Source organism: Nuphar pumila, chromosome 8 (genome assembly GCF_984573655.1).
Source record: "Nuphar pumila chromosome 8, dmNupPumi1.hap1.1, whole genome shotgun sequence".
Classification (NCBI taxonomy): domain Eukaryota; kingdom Viridiplantae; phylum Streptophyta; class Magnoliopsida; order Nymphaeales; family Nymphaeaceae; genus Nuphar; species Nuphar pumila.
The window spans coordinates 48,689,672-48,707,506 of record NC_143256.1 but is presented as its reverse complement, the minus strand read 5'-3'; the positions used below and the strand labels follow the sequence as shown (position 1 = coordinate 48,707,506).

At 39.2% G+C, this 17,835-nt stretch overlaps 1 protein-coding gene across 9 annotated transcripts in view; it reads left to right on the top strand.

Annotated features, from left to right (window-relative positions):
* LOC149829927 (putative pre-mRNA-splicing factor ATP-dependent RNA helicase DEAH4) overlaps nucleotides 1-2,960 on the top strand; it is a 149,827-nt gene extending 146,867 nt beyond the window's left edge. For 4 of the 9 annotated variants that reach the window (XM_090016169.1, XM_090016171.1, XM_090016172.1 and 1 more), the window contains 2 exons: nucleotides 2,140-2,315; nucleotides 2,400-2,960. In XM_090016169.1, coding sequence (XP_089872295.1) covers nucleotides 2,140-2,315; nucleotides 2,400-2,565 — 342 coding nt within the window. In that variant the 3' untranslated portion in view covers nucleotides 2,566-2,960. The remainder of the gene's footprint in view (nucleotides 1-2,139; nucleotides 2,316-2,399) is intronic. The other 5 variants (XR_016433764.1, XM_090016170.1, XM_090016175.1 and 2 more) reach the window with 5 other exon arrangements.
* The last annotated feature ends 14,875 nt before the right edge of the window (nucleotides 2,961-17,835 follow it).

Below are 17,835 nucleotides of genomic sequence, written 5' to 3'. Positions count from 1 at the left end.
TGAAATTCATCAACTATTAATAATCGATGAACTTTTGGATGTTTATCAAGTTAATTAACCTGCACGAGCTTTTAAAAAAAACACCTTTGGATCTAGATCTCAATAGGAGATCCACAAGGATCGACCTCCATGAAACCCAGTTCAAATCATACATTTGACATGTATAGTATCCACTAAATCTCCTAATTAAATGTGTTGGGATCCAGTAATAGGTCCAAAATTGTGAAACATTATGACAAGGACTTGGATCCATTCAATGAACCCTATCCGGGTTTAGAAGAATATATATAGCCGGATCTCTTAAGAGACCCGGACCACTCAAAACCTTTAATGTCATAAAACCATATCCATTTGATAGATCCAATCTCTAAAACAGGTTGGATCCAAGCTAGGTCCATATTGATAAGAACTATGGGTCTAGAGTTGGATATGGACTCATTGTCAAGACATGCAAAGACCTAATTGTAGATGATATATATATATATATATATATATATATATATATATATATATATATATATATATATATATAGTGTAGGTGTGGTTTTGGATTTGGATACAAATCTAAATCCATTTTAAAAATCTATTTCTACGTTATATTGCATTGGATTGGATCCAATTCCAATTCCAATTCAATGCAATTGTGTTGTATTTAGAATTTGGTTGGGTTCGTTTGGACCCAAACCCAAAGCTATTCAATGTGAGACTCATTTTGGGTTTTGTTCGGATCTTGGATCCAACATGACCAATCCAATCTGAAATAACAACACCCAAATGATATATATATATATATATTAAATAAATATGTAATTAGATTGAGTTAGGTCCAAATGGGCCCAACCCAATCCGACCTTATTAACCGATTTCCCTCTCTTAAGATGGTTTGGATCATGGTTGCCAGTTGAGGAAGCGATACGAGAAGCGGGAGCGGGAAGCGAGGCACTTTCAAAATTTTAGGAAGCGGGGAAGCGTGGGACCACTTAGGACCGATTCGGGAAGCGTCCCGGAAGCGACCTAGGAATCGTCTCGGAAGCGACCTAGGAAGCGTCTCGGAAGCGAGGGGGAAGCAAAAAAAAATAAAAATAAAAAATAAAAAATACAAAAAATTGAAAAAAAAAACAGGGGAAGCGAGGGGGAAGCATGGGGGAAGCGTGGGGGAAGCGTGATGGGAAGTGCGCTTCCCATTAAAGGGAAGCGTGTCCCCCATTAAAGGGAAGCGTGCTTCCCAAAAAAGGGGGACGCTTCCCCCCACGCTTCGGAAGCGCGACGTTTCGCGCTTCCGAAGCGCGCTTCCCCTTTTAGCTAGGCGCTTCCGGTAACCCTGGTTTGGATCAAGGTTCGACCCACTTAGATTCAACCCAGATCCAAACACTCTAACCGACCCTCTTAAAACAAAGGGTTTAGATCGAGGTTGGATCCAACCCTGATCCAGACACTAGCCGACCTCCACCCCCGACTCTTCCTCTTCATGACAGTCTCTCTCTCGTTCACTCCTCTCTATGTTTACCCCCACGCTCCCTCTCAGATCCCTCTCTCTCTCTCTCCCTCTCTCTGCTCTGCCTACTCCACTACCACCACCAAGAGCGTCGTAGCCGCCGCCCACTGCGCAGGTGAGTCCCCTCCTCCCCTTCTTCTTCTTCTACTACTACTACTACTTTTCTTTTTTTTGCCGCTGGCGACAACTGCAGCAACCCCTGTTGCTGCTGCCACAAGCTAGGCGGAAGGGATTGGCCAAATGCCACCCTGTTGGGTGAGCTTACGTGGACTGTTTGCCTCGCAGAGAGACGAGCAGAGAATGAGGGCCCTCGATATTAACCCTAACTTTGAGGCGCGCCTCGTCTAGAGGCGTATGCCTCAAAGCGTATGAGGCGTACGCCTTAGGGTATTTATGCTTTTATGCTGCGCCTCAAGGCACAAAGGCCCTCGCCTTGAGGCGCGTTTTTAATTACACTGGGTCTGATGAAACTTACCTGAACTGATCCACTTACACCTCTATGAATTTGGTTCAAGGAATTCCTCTGCCTTTAGTAATGTTAATGGGGTGACAATTTCACATAGCTGTTTTACTAAGTGCTGCTGAAAGGCTAGATTGGCCTCAAATTCTGATAACCTTTGCATACATATTCATTATCCATGTAGGTGCATCCGTCTTCTGTACTGCAGCTGGACCAATATGGTCACCTACCAGATTATGTGGTATATAATGAATTGATCACTACATCTAGGCCATTCATGCGGCATGTATGTGCTGTTCAATTACCATGGATTATGCCCATCTTAGAGAAGCTTGAAAAGATGGATATCAACATGCTAAGGTAATTTTGAATATCATGCCTCGACCTTGTGTCAAGTTTCTTTACTATTCAACTTGTCTTAATGTTAATTCTCTTTTATTTTAGCAGTGGTGGTACTCGATCTGCCAAAGAATGTACCTCTCCAAATACGGTAACATTGACATCCTCAAATGTAAAGAGTACGGAGCATGGTGTTGTGAAGGATTCTGATGAGCATGAGAAGAAAATACAAGCTGCAAGAGAGCGTTTTCTTGCAAGAAAAACAAAGTAACTCTTCACATTGGCATTTCATCTGAAGATCCTTTCTTACCATGTACATGTAAAACTTTCAGCCAACCTGTGTGTGCGTGTGTGCATGCTCTCTTGCATGTGCCTTCATCGTATATGGTGTTTCTGCATTGCTTGTAATGATATTTTCCTTTATGGAAAATAAAAATGATGCAGAAAGCATGGTGGATTTAGCTTTTGACAATAGCTGGGGAATTGAGCTCCTGACGTTCTCAAAGGGAAAATGCGTGCCTTCAAAGACTTGTTTCCTTGAAAATGTCCATGTCCAATCGCTCTCTTTGTAAGAAAGGCCTGTGCCAGTGGAAATATGGGAAAAGTTGAACAAAGATTTTCTGCAAAGGCTTCAAGACGTTCATATTAAGCACCAAGGGTTCTCAATGTGGATGTAGTCTTGATTCAAGTGGAAAGCACTGCACTCATGGTTGCAACATTCAACCCCCTCCAATGCCCTCTAGTTTATAGAAATTCAATTCAGATGATTTGATATGGCCAAGAGCAGTGTTTCCCAACAAAGCTTGGCGACTATTATTCCAGCTTGGCAGTGTTGCTGCTGTATTTTCAATAGATTGCATTCAGTCAGGTTGTTTCGATTATCTGGCTTGCTGCTAGCTCAAGGGTGCAACTAAACCATGCTCCAGCCATCCTGACTAGCTAGCCTGCTACCAGGCAATCATATTTAAGGTTGCTCACGTATTTGTACATGAAGGATGCTAGAAAAACATGGATCGTGCATGTGCACACACACACACACACACACACACACACACACACAGAGAGAGAGAGAGAGAGAGAGAGAGAGAGAGAGAGAGAGAGAGAGAGAGAGAGAGAGAGAGAGAGAGACTTTTTTTTAGTTATATTGAGGTTAAATGTAGATTTGATCAATAGATTTTGGGTTTTGGCTTATCGGAATAAAAAGTTGGATATTGAGTATACATTATCATATACATAACAGACGTTATAACGGTGCCTGTGTTGAGAAGGATTGCCGCATTTCCTCCCACCTTTTTGTATCCTCGCTTGGCAGTCTAGTCTAGTATACCATGATGTGAGCAATTTTGGTCAGACTGTCCGAACTGCCACTACAGTTGCATCATTTGCTGCTGTACTCGCCACTGGTCAGTGAAGTGAGAGGTGTTCTGATGAATCCCCGGATCCATAGAATGGAGAGAGATAGCAAGATAGCTCTTACTGTTTGTGCTATTTCAGCGATCTTTTACCACACCAGGGGCTCTACTTTGCAAGTTCAGATGGCCAACGGTCCAGACACTAGATGAGTTTGGATTGGTCAAATTCCAAAGGTTTCTCCCATTACTGGCAGTTCTAACCTTATTCAACAAGTTAATTTTCAGTTTGGATCCTATGGTTGTTGATGCCTCTCATTGAGGAACGCAAAATTCTGGAATTCTTTTACCAAAATTATGTTTCTAGAAGTATAACCTGCTGAATAACGTAGCATGGGGGATTGCTGCAATAAAATACTAGAGAGAGAGAGAGGGCTTTTATTTAAAGCATCGAGTCTATGCCCATTCATGAAAATGACGCAAACTGGAGGGGTATTTCGGACGACTTGGGAGTTGAGAGTTGTCTAGGATTTTTAGGCTCGTGAACGACTTATTGCATTAGGGCCAGGAACATCAATTTCAAACAAAATTGTATTTTTGCTTGCATCCGAAGTTATGGATCATTTCTCTTAACCCTCTTGTAAATAGAGAAACCAAAAGCTTATTTCTTTTTCAATTTTGGCATGCCATTGCTAATGCTGTAGATGACGTGCAACAAAATAAAGGGCCTGTGTTTCTCGCAGTTTCTTTTACCTTTATTTTCTAAAACTGCATTTATTAACTTAGTCGCCATTTTCAGTTTTGGGATGTGAAATAAAAACAAAAAATGATATGTTTCCTCAAATGGCCTAAATTTTTTAAAATTGGTCTGTTGTCCAAACTCAAATAAGAAACTTTTTAGGACCTTTTGATCTTTTGCACAAGCGAACCTCATGAAGTTTGTGCGATATATCATTTTGCATGTTGGCTAAGGCAAAACTTCACTTAAATATATATTCATACATATTTTTTTGCAGAACAAACAAAATATTATGTTATTTATGTTGTCTTCTCTGTTAATCATAAAGTCACATATTTTATATCAAAGTTGTAGAAAAACATGCAAACCTCCTTTCTCCTTTCTTTAACAGTCACATAAATTTATGTTCACACTTATTTTTTTTCATCTTCATGAAGCGTGTAAAAACAAGTTTTGGCAACCTCCTTATGATTGTAACTTCGTAAATACCATAGTAAAATCTCATATTTTTTATCAAAGTCGTATATTGTGCAAACCTTTTTGTAACTCTTATTTAAATGTATATTCATACATTGTTTTTTGTTGTCTTCATGAAACACACAAATATAACTTATGTGAACCCTCTTTAATTGTAACTTCACAAATAACGAAATACAATTGCATACTTTGTAAGAATACATATATAATTGTGCGGAGAAACGTAAATATGTTACTAACTACGTGAATACCATCGTAAGACCACATATGTAAATATGTGATGTTCATTCATGTTTATGGTTTTCCTATTAGAATAAATGTGACTCTTCGGAGATATAAAAGTGATTGTCCGCACTGCAAGGTTATTTTTACATATTCTAGGGTTTCTTTGTGGTTCCTAACTTTCTCGATCTTTCGCAAAAAATTCTGGTGACTTTTCTGGTAATTATTTTTGGCTATTTTTTTCTAACGATTCATTGGCGACACTTCATTGTTTAGTTTTTCAGATTCATAGAAGGGAAGTTTTTCAGTAAGCACATTCTTAACAACGAGTTTTTCTAGTAAGCACGGTATTTCCAATGAGTTTTTTGGTATCACTTTTCCTCAATATTTATAAAATATCAAGAACACTGAGACTACATATTTCAATATTTTTCTATATTGTTGCATATTCTTTCTTATACCTCTCTTTATCTTTCATAAAAAATATATGCCTACAATCAATACATTAAAAAATATAAGAAACTATAGCAGTACTAGTTTACCTTTCTAAATGTTGGATTTTATTGACATATCTGAATAGTGCTTCAACTGCTTGGTTTAATGGTTTGAGGCTCTTGCTTCTATAGTAAGGCAACAACTTACCCACACCTTGGTGATTATTATCACTTTCGTCTTCTAATGCCTAGAGGCATTGCAATTTTTTTTCTTGTGATATAATTAAAAAGCATGTTTTTAGTTAGCTTTTCTAGAATGCTTATTTTCTTATAAATTGTTTTGTATCTAGTTATGTTACTGCTCATTGATGAATAAATATTATGCTTTTTAGTGTTGTGTATACTTTAATGTCAATGGTAGTAATTTTATATTTGTTGCAAGATATCTTATTAAAACATCTTAAGGTCTATATGTTATAGGAAAGGTTTTATGAGTTGACTTTTGTACAAGTAGATTTTGACATAATATGTTGACTGAGAAGTTTGTGTCTCTAAGGGGCCCACACCCATATTGTCTGTTAGTGTTGAAGCACAACAAGAACTGCCAAAGAAGAAAAAACTATATATTGAGTCATTCTATGCACTATTATGTATGTAAAAAGGTTGACACATGGATAGAGAGAGCATGCTTTGTGGCCAAAATACTAGATGTATGATATTTACCATAAAAAATGTACGCTCAGTTATCAATCACCCACAAAGGAGCATTAGAAAACATCTGAAATGTTGGCCAAATTACAATTAACAATTCGTGCCTGGTGAAAAACTTAAGTAGAATGTAAAAAATAAATAAAGAGTTTATTGCACAATTGTATCTCTTATCTCAGAAGAATCTAAGGAGGGGGACTTAGAGAACTAAAAGTTTGACCCATGCATTAACTCTGAGGTTGTTGCTAACCTCAATTATTAGATAGATGAAGCTTGGGACACGACCACAGAGAATGTGAATGATAGAAGGGCAGATGAGTCACCTTAGCAAGGAGAGGAGGCTGAGAAGAAAGTGCAAGTTTTAAGGAAGAAATCAAAATAGGAAACAAGATTCGATGCTCCAATTGTTAGTTTGTATATACATATTTCAAACATGTTTGTAATTATTTTTTATTTTACATTCAGACATTTATTAAATTGTCATATATATACTTTAAGAGCCGCAAGGCAAGAAAAGTGATCCAATGGGCCACTTGCACATGTTCCACGTTTTCCAAGCACACCAATGGTTCCTATCTTTATTGGAGGATGTGAAGGACATGCATGATTGTATGTATTTCCAAAAAATTTTGAAGATCAAACCATAAAACATCAGTCACCTCCTCCCAGAGGTTATTGTGCAGTTTTAGAATGTAGCAATCAACACATTCGAGTTCGAAGATATTGAGATGAACATCACGTTGGAGGATAAGGCACGAATTACCAGATTAAATGTCATAAAAAACTAGTGAGGGGACATCAGTGGGGAGATTTTAAGCACATGTGATATTTATTTGGGAGCAAAAAATGATACGTTTTTAAGAGAAAGGCTGAAGTTATCATGGCTGAGGAATCACTTTGACCTCAACAGAGCAAGGAGAATAAAGAAGAAAGTATCGTGTATTGAGGGGAAGGTCGGTACTGGTAATATCTGGGATAAGGATTTGAGAGCATTCTTGTTCTACTTCTTTGGCACATATGTATTCATTGACAAGGGTAGGAAGATCCATAGTTCGTATATTGAATAGGTGGGAGACTTGAATCATGTCGACCAATGCACATGAGGAGCAACCACACTTGCACACCTCTATACAGGTCTGAGTAGCATGATAACTGAAAGAATAAACATCACTAGCATGTTGGTGTTGTTGGAGGTAGTTATTCTTTTATTTGTACATAAATTATTGATTTAAACTAAAATATTATTTAACATGGATGATGTAATATACTGTGTATTAATATGTGTTAATCCTTGTATGAATTCCTGTAAGTTTGGATATGAAAACACATATCGATTGGAAGACCCCTGAGCGGTCATATTCTCCTTGTATTTCCACGTGTTGCAATGTGGATTCAATAAAGAAACAAATAGGGGATTGATCGAATAGTGTTTGGTCATCACATTCTCAATAGTGGCCATTACTTAAAATTATTATGAAGGTTGACCAGGGCAAATATAAGTATTTTTTATAATATTTTATACTTGTTTATAAGTAATGCAATATAGGACTAACCATAAATAAAACTTCATTATGTAGGTAAAGTGGTGCCCCTACGAAGATGCAGAGGAGGAGGAGGAGAATCATGATGTGGTTGTATATGCAAAGGCCATTACGAGGATGGACATTTGGTTACACAACATGAATGAAGTTGTGTGACGCCCCAAAGTCCCAACTTGGAAAATCCTTAAGTTTTTAGGGTATTTTTTTTTTGAAAGCATTGTGCAACGCGGAAAAATTGGCAAGGGAAAACAGTTGAAAATTCTGAGCAGGTCACAGGAAGAGACAACAGAAAGAAACATTTTATTTATTATAAATTGGTACATGAGGAATGTACATCATTTCCCTTTTCAAAAGACCATTGCTAAGACCGTAAGTTCTAGAGTGTGGCCCAGTTGTGAGGCTCTGTCTCGAACTAGGGTTCTGGAAGAGAGCCCAGCAATGTGAAGACCGGGTAAAAGTAGGTAAAGGAGGTTTGAAAAATGATCACATGCAAGAAATAGAAGGCTCTAAGTCCTAGAGAGATAGATTTTTGAAAATCTTTGAAGAAGCATACATTGTTTGCATTCAGATCCTAAATTAAGGAGAGTTGTATTTAGACCTAAGTCTATGTGAGGATGAAAATATCTCCTCATTCTGGTCCTACCAAACCATGCCTAAGCTATATGCAGTCAATGTCAGCTAGGTCAGAATCTAGGCTCCTAGGTTCGCATGATAGCAAAAGTAAAGAGCTGACATTTTGTGAACATAATTTTGATAATTGAACTAAGTCAAGCACAATTTTAATCAGACAAGGACAGGTCCCATCACGGTCGCCAAACCTGTTATCGTCGTAAATTTTTTCCCGTCTTCCCTTCCCTTGCGGGAGAGAGAGGAAAATGCTTTCGCGATTCAAACTTGACTGGATTTTTTTGAAATTTGTTTTGAAATACTCGCCTCCGTTTTTTAAAATAGCGGGAAAATCCATGGGATGGGGCTCGACCTGTCGGTACGAGGTTCAACCCTTTCTGTCGCCTTTAACAGGGGTAATCGAACAAAGTACCAAAATTGTGCTCGACTTAGTGAAATCATCGAAATTGTGTTCTATTCTAAATGCACAAAGAATTCAAGCATGTGCTATGAGATTTTGTAAAATATAAGTTAGAAAAATATGATGTATGCTTAGAAAACATTTAGAGTTGAAAAGCATTTCTCAGGAAAAAGGTGGAAGTCAATCTCTCAAGAAACTCAGATGAAAGGATTTGGAAATCACCAGAAAGTTTATGAGAATGTGAGAAAATCATGAATGAATGAAAATCCTGGGAAAACGGAGAGAGTTCTTGAGAAAATATGAATATTTGAAAAAGAAAACATTTATCAGAGCAACTTTGACTTTGAAAAATTTCTATGGAAAACGATTGAAATTCATTGAAAAACTCTTGGGAGGAAGAAGATCAGAGCTTGGGAAATTGAAATTCTGGGAATCTTAGTCTTGAGATACTTGAAAATTGATTTTGATTCTTGAGAAAGATGAGAAATTCCTTTTGAAAATGAATCTTAAGAAAATAACATTTTCAGAGAAAATCCTGGGAAAACTTGATTGGAAAAATCCAACTTTGAACATTTTCAGAGTTTCGAGAGAAATTGATTTCCATGAAATGAAATTTTCTTGAGAAAATCATGAGAAAGCAGATGATGCCATGATGCAGATGATTTGAATGAATGAATACACTTTGAAAAGATTTTTTGAGAAATTTGTTGGAAAAATGTGTATTAAGTCAAAATAAATCCTTCACATGTTCTGACTGTGGCCATGAACATATTCAGAGTTTAATCGAGTTAATTCACAATATTTTGAAAAATTGGAAATATGATGTGCATTTTAAAGATAGCCTAAGAGTGTAGGCTCAATGTGACTGATAGAAAGATGATGGATCTGGGTCTCGTCCATATTTCGACTAGGGTCATAAATATGGACTCCACCGAGTTCATCAACTCTCTAAGAGTTGGTGCACGTGCCATTCATGTACATCCATGGTGATTTTGCAAAATGAGATATATGAATCATAGAATCAGGATATTGCAGGAATCAAACTACATGAGATGCATCCTAATCTAAGCAGTAAAAGTAAATATTATTCCAAGTTTGATTATTACATCTCTGACATGAATTAAAATAAATGAAATAAATAAAAATATATAGTGTAAAAGAATCAACATCCTCCAGATTTCCCTGCAAATGAGTTAACACTAGGAATAGAAATACAAAGTAGGCAAAGAAATCGGAAACCTCATGTTTATACTAAGCTGTACATGATTACGCCTATGCTAATGACTAAATGTATATAGGATGACCAAAGTTTATGCCTAGGCGAAATAAGAGATTCCCGGGGCCATGCTTAAGGGTATGATAGCATTAACTATATGAGTACAATGGATGGAGACACAATGATTTAATGAAATATATATATATATATATATATATATATATAATGAGACCCTGTTATATATGAGAGTTGATCAGGTGAAAGATGAAAAAAAAGAAAAAAATGATACATAGGTGATAATGAGTGAACGTAATGAAATAAGAATGTAGAAGGCTAAATATGGCTGTAGAGACATACTATTATACCAAAGGGGGATGAACCTACAACAAGTAAGGGGGATAAATATACAATGCCCTGTCAAGAGGCTAACAAGCAGGCAATTACATGGAATTAACACTTGGAATGAAGAGCCCTCACTAGGGTTGTGACAGTAAGAGATACATATAATGCACAAGGGAAGACATGACACTAAACCGTACGTATCTACTGTTGATATGATAACTTAAAAAAAAGAATTTGTGTATCATCAGAATGATTTTATATAGTAAGTGAACCAAACAATTTTACAAATGGAATAAAAATCAGTAAATGCCATAAGTGGGAAAAGAAAAAGATTACATGATTTGAGGAATACTGATGGTAATGACTATGAATCAAAATCTTCAGAATGATGGCGCAATTCAAGTGACTCAGTGATGACACGTGTAAGTGGAGATTCATAAATACAAACAACTTTCAATCTTTTCAAGAATGTAGGAAGGAAAATGCTGCAAACTAGAGGTTATTTCCATACCCATTATGTGCACACTAATTCTAAGAGGAGGGTAACCATAGTATATGTAACATATGGCAATGTTCATATAAAATCAACAGCACATGGTACAAACTGCTAAAACTAAATAAGAGGTGTATATACGCAAAGAGAGATATGACATCTGCTATGAAACATCCAGCATAAGAATGATGCAGAAATCTACAGTAAAATATACAAGATGGTAATTGTGGAACTGTCATCATGCAATGAAATTGAGATATAGGCATTAAAACCCATGCATTACCTTCACAGATAATCGATATTACTTCGGCTAAATCCAAGTGGACCATCAATTATAGCAACATAATACATGAACATGAAGCTATTAGGCCCATAAGGAGGACCTAGCAGAATGCAGTATGTGGTTAATGCAATACTTACATAGGTCGGCTGAGACATGGTGATTGAATATTAGAAGGGCAAAAGGAGAAATCACCTAACCGAGGCCACGCCATGGTTGTAGGTGGATAACACACAATGGTAGCATAGAAATCGCAGATACATGAATAGAATCTTACAGGAAGGAATACATCAATAAAACCACCCATTTTAAAGTCTGTGTTAAATTAGCACAACAAATAGATCCTCCATTGGCTCCATTTGTGGCGCCCCAAACCCGACCTTGGAAAACTTGGAATTTTTCAGGAGAATTTTTTTTTAAAGGTTTAAGTGGAAAACCAGCATAAAGCAGGTGTGGGAAAAACAACAAAGCCGCAAGTCTGGGCGGCCACCACAGATAAGTGCAACAAGTAGAAACAGTGTAACCAACGGTGTGTACAAAAGTGTAACTGGGAGGTAAAAAGGGGAAACGCCCCAACAGTTTAAAGAGTTTACAAAAATGTAAGTACAAAGGGCATAAGATCGGGAGTACATCCCAACAACAACCAAAAACCCAAAAACCACCAGGTACAGGAACTGCAGGTCAAGTGTGTGGGTCCTCCGAGCCTCCACCGTGTATCATCGCATCCGCACTACACCTATTCGTCACCTACATCCCCATAAAATGGGGTCAGTCCTCTTGCGAGGTGGTGAAGAAACAACCACAACCACGTATATATATATATATATATCTACACTAGAAAAGCAGGAAAAGCTAACAAGTGTAAGTGCCTGTGTCAGGTAAGTGCAAAGTGACAAGTACTAGTCAACAAGCTATAGCAACAAAGAAAGCAAGTGGCTAAAGCAACTAACTGAGCAACGAATAACTAAGGAAGCAACAATAACTGTAAAGTAAGTGTTCAAGGTAGTAACAACCATAACAAGTATTGAGCAGCAAGGTAACCAAGTAACAGCTGAAGCAAGTAAAGCAATTGGAGTAAAGTCCACAGCACAAGTGAAGTAGCAACTACAGTAAGTCAGCTGATTGGTTAGTCTTTTAGTTCTTCTGATTACTTCTTCGGGTACACGAAGGAAACCTCCATTCTGTGAGACATGCACCGGCGTCTATTATTACAAATCTAGTGTGGTAACCGGGGAAGCTACAGACTGAGTCAACCTCATACGAGCAGCACACGGCTAGGAGAAAACACTCGCATAGGCAAGGATTGCAATCCATACTACTGCAGTAGTGAGGTCCTAAGAAGGAAACCTCGACCTCCCTGACTCTGAGTGACTGGAGGCCAAAGGACGCTACAACTCCTGTCAAACACGTGTCGTAGTAACAATAAGTCACTCAAGGTTGTACCATCCACCCTCTCCCGAGGTGAACCATTTTGTGAATGGGGCGAAGCAGGTTTATCTTTCTTAAGACTCATGTTCAATCATACCTCACAACGAGGAATTTCCTCGTGGTCCCCGCAGGGTACGCAAAAATGAGGACTTGGCCTGCCCATCCACGTGTTCAGCCTCCCACGGCCAATGGAGCACACTGCTCGTGAAAGCAGTCAAAACACCATATTATTTTGTTTCTGTTTAGGGTATATCACACAAGAGTTCACACAACACAAAGGCCACTGCCCGAAGACTCCAACTGAGTCCACAACAAAACATTTCACTATTCATACCCTATGGTGTTCAATTTTCTTTCTTTTCATTTCATAAGGTAAGTGCACCTAATGCGCTTACCAATGCCTCAGTGATGTACCTCCTCAGGGTACACACTACTCAATAACAGTGTCAGGATGTGCTAAGTGCAAAGTGAAGGAATATCACAGTTTTCTATTTTTTTGCACAAGTATAAACAACAGAGGCATCACATGATATTAAACTTCACTATATTGCATACTTTAGTGTTATGATTGCATTCATCTATAATTTTCATACTCAAGGGTTTGAAATGGAATATAACCAATCATCCTATCTAAAGAGAATAACATTGGTTTTCCCAAGGTGGATCGTTGCTTCTTGCAGGGAAGATGCAACTGCGACACAAAATACCATTACATGTAATTCAACACATTTAGGTGTTTGAAGCGAATCTTGAATATTCCGTCTTATGGGAACAACATTAGCTATTTCCACGGTATGGGTGTCGTGCCTGCGGACCCGAAGCAAGGATATTTCAACTACACTTGTAGTTCAACGAAGTTTCCAAATATGTGGATCTGCAATTATATTCGTCGGGGTTCTTTAACTAGGCATTGTACGTATCTCAGAGCATAAGGATCTTCCTTATGCAACATGACACGCTTACGTGTCGAAGGTGATACTAAAATAATCTATCTAATGGGGATTACATTAGCATTGCCACAGTTTCAGGGTGCCGCGCCCACAGACCCGAAAACAAGGACATTGCCAACCCGAACAGGACAACTCTACAGAGTTCTACACTTAATTAGGAGCGTAACATCATCTGGGAAAAATAAATTTCTGGACGGGACACAAGAGTGTCGCAAGTCCATTCTGTCATACCAAAGCAAACGTTTATGGGTTTGAAATACATATATATATATATATATATATATATATATATACTTTCATGTATGCACGCAACTATATATAGGCATAGGTGCGCCATAATACACCTAATAACCCGATACAGGGGAAACTCAAGGCATGTGCTCGCATGCCAACACCCTAACCGAGGTGCGAAAGGGTGCGGGGCAACAAACCTGGATTTGCGCTCAACAAGGACCAGCTAATGTTGCAGTTGTAAATCTGGTCATAAACAAAAACAAACATTATTCCTAATAGCCGATTCCTGGAGTGTCTTAGTCTTCATAGGTTTCGACATAGAGGTCGCACACATGCTGCCAAGAAGCCTATGCACAAAACATTGGTCTGGTCATCCGGACCTGACCACTAAGCACAACCATGAGAATCAGATCGGATTCTCTGCTTGGACCCGACTTCTAAATAGGATCGGATGGGGCTGAAACAAGCCGCCAATAGGGCAACCACAAGCACCCCACGAAGCTGGGTACCAAGGGGACTGGACACTGTGGGTCTGGTCCTCAGAACCAAACAACTGTCAGCCATATACGGGTCTGAACCATTCGGTTCAGGCCTGGACCCACAAGGGTCATCTTCCACAGCCCCAGGTGCCCAACACCATGCGGCTGGCGCCCGGCACCAGAAATGTGCGAAACGAGGTTGGCACCATGTGCCAACCCAACTGTCAATCCAACTATCAACCCAATCAGGTCTGACGTTGGTTCAGACCTGAATGGGAAGGAGGCTAACCGATTAGGGTCCAAATGCTCAGCATTAAGCAGAGCACACCAGACCCGAACAAGGTGAACAACAAGAACCGGGCTAGGTCAAGGCTCACTAAAAGTCGGTCAAACCAGACTGTAGTGCTGGTCTGAACCCATGGTTCAGACCGACATTTCAGTCCAAGACGGAAAAAAAAGAATAAATACAAGAAACACGAAAACTTACAAGAGAAAAAGAAAAATCTTGAAAGCCTGTGCTGGGCGCGCGGGCCACCCGCACGGCGCCCAGCTCCCATTATAACGAAACCGGTTGGCCAAAGGGTCTGGTCCGCTGGACCAGGCCATGCCATCCCCCAACCACCTGAACCAGGGCCCAAGGGCTCGGGTTACCGCTGGCTAAAGAGGCGTTGGGCGCCTGTACAAGGCCGCCCCCAACGATCACTCCCCTATGGTCAATCCTAAAATACCCAACACGCTGGACTAAAAGGGATAAAAAAAAAGATCAAACATAATGGTAGAGCCTGGAGCCCCTTGTTCCTAATGAGGTCTGGTCACACAGTGACCCAGGTCCAACAAGGTTGTAGCGCTAGTCCCAACTCGCTAGGACTGGGTTGAGCCCCAACACACACATGAAGACGAAAAAGAAAGAAGAGTTTCGGGCTGGATGGCCGCAACTGCTCAAGCACGCAAGAAGGTACTAAAAAGAAAGGAAAGGGTGCTGGGTGTAGGCTGGACGAGCCCAGCTCGGTCCGGCACACCCCAGCAAGCTACCCATAGCCACGGGTGCCCCAAGGACCCTGCAACCGAAATAATGAAATATAGCATGCTGGAACTAACAACATAATAAAAAAAAGAAATATACATAGGCATGAAAAACTAAAGATAGAATGGAAAAAGAACAAGGGAAAACAATTTTTAAAAAAAAGTGCAGCAAGTCTAGCAATGTAACTCAGAATGGTCTAATGGAAGGAGATGCATTTTTTCCCCTTTTTTTTTCAAGCTAATCCGCCTTTGGAGTTCGCATGCATGGATGCGTCGCTCCCTCGGCTTCATGTGCAACGAAACCTTGAATAAAAATATGTTGAGTCTTCACCTTAGCGACTTGAAGAATTGGAGGAAATGTAGGGCTGCAGTCCTTCATGCCAAAGGTGGAGCTCCCACGGCTAGAGGGAGGAAGCAAATGAGAGGGAAAAGAGAAGAGAGTTTGGAGAGAGAGAGAGAGAGAGAGAGAGAAAGAAAAATTGCCCAACAAGGGGGGCCCGATTTTTCTAAAGGGTCTTATAGAGTGTGGGATTGAGATAGGTGGCTACAAACCATCCATCCAAGATGGAGGGCTGGGGTGGAGCACGGTTCTCCACCGCCGCCCAGCCCCTCCAATGGATTTTAAGAATTCAAAAGGGTCTTCATTTTGTTACAATGATGCCATGGGGCTAACGCCCCATGCATCCAATAGAGAAGGGTCAAGGTTCATGATGGTCTTACATTGAAAAGAGCTCCTTGGGATCCCTTGAATCCCAAGGCAGCTCAACAACCCAGGTTTCATGCCAAACCCAAGAGGATATGGCGCCAGCCCCAACAATGTCTCCCATACTCTTAATGACAAGACTTTTATAAATTTTAAGATTTTTTTTAAAAAAAATCTTTTTAATAATTTGGGTTGGGCCAATCGTGGCCCTCCCTATTTGAGCCTTAAAAGTCTCTTTACCATCTTGCCACTCACCCAGTTGGTCAATGGGACCAGCTGGTTCCATGGCCTTAGTCGTTCAAGGCCCTCCAAAGAGGACGATTAAGGCCTTGGTCGACCTTGACCAATGGAAAAACAAGTAGTCTGTTATCTTGATTTCTAAGTTTAATTAATTCCAGATGTTTTTCCATGATGCTTACTAATTTCATTTTTTCATTATCATAGTAAATGTCATCACATAGCTACTTGAGCGAAGAAATCTTCGATTTGAGCGAATCGGTCTTGTTTAGGCCCTCGCTAATTTTCTAAGCGATCTCCCATACTTCACATGCACTGACGAGGTTTTTTTGTCATTCGGATATCAAATTTGAGGTGTATCTCTACAACCCTATTCCAAACTTATCCTAAAAGTTTCGGAAGCCAATTCGTTATAGATTTTTCGTAATTGCTCTTTTTACATAAAATTACGCGATTTTACCCGATTCTCAAAATAAGCAAATCTTCAAAAATTTCCAGAACATAAAAATTCATCGATTTCCACAAGATTACACAATATACATCAAAAATGAAAATCGTGGATCTTACACCATTTGTATCGACCAATACCTTAGAGCCATGAAGCTATGAGATGACTCACTTTTCAAGGGATTGCTCTGGTCTTGGCACGCAGCGTTGGATGCTATATTCATTGAAATATAATAGTATATGGCAACCCAAATCTCACCATGGGGATAGCATACAACACCCCTGCTGCAACAGAGTTTTCATGCGCAAACTTAGCTGAAATCCAGATTTGGATTTCACAAGTAATGACTATGAATCAAATGGGAAATAAGTGATTATGCTTCTTGAATTGCAATATCAGCAATCATGACACTTGTGATGAACCAATAATAGATGTTGAGCTAATGTGGACATTACTGCAATTAGTTTAGAGCTATGGAAAGGCTACAGACATGCTGATATAACCAGCGATGCAGTAAGATATAAAATAAGATAAAATGCAGGAAATCGGTAAACCCAGAAAATGGATGTAAACGGAGAGGATTTAAATTGTCGTGCATAGGTTAAGTGCACTATCTGTTGTATGATACACCCTTGCGGGTATCATTTGATGAGATGAAATGCAAATATATGCTCAAACCAGGTATGTATGCAGAAAACAGTAAGATGCAGAGGAGTTAGGCAACGTTAAGAATAGAGAAAAAAAATTGTAAGAAGACAGAGGGGACTTGTGAATATGGTAAGATCAAAAGATTATAATGAAGGTGATGCTATATAAAATCTCATTCTTTGTGTATGCAGAGACTGAACCACTAATCAAACCAATATTTCAAAAAAAAAAATTAATACATTAACGAAGTCGATGATATGCAAGGTGACATGGCCTAAGTATGAATCAGAAAACCTTGGATTGAAAAGAAACTTTATCCCATGAGGCTAATGGTACTGAAACAATTAAGCAAAAACCTTATGGGAAAGGTGATGATTCAGCTAAAACCAACTCTTCAGAGGGATCGATGATGCCATTGTGAGGCATCATCGATCCTCAACGTATGCAACAACCATGGATGTGAATCACACCAATAAATGTAACAAATTCACACTGTACATGACATGAATATGTTGCTTAATTCACAGAAGTTATAAATGCAAGATGATTCCTCACTTAATTTC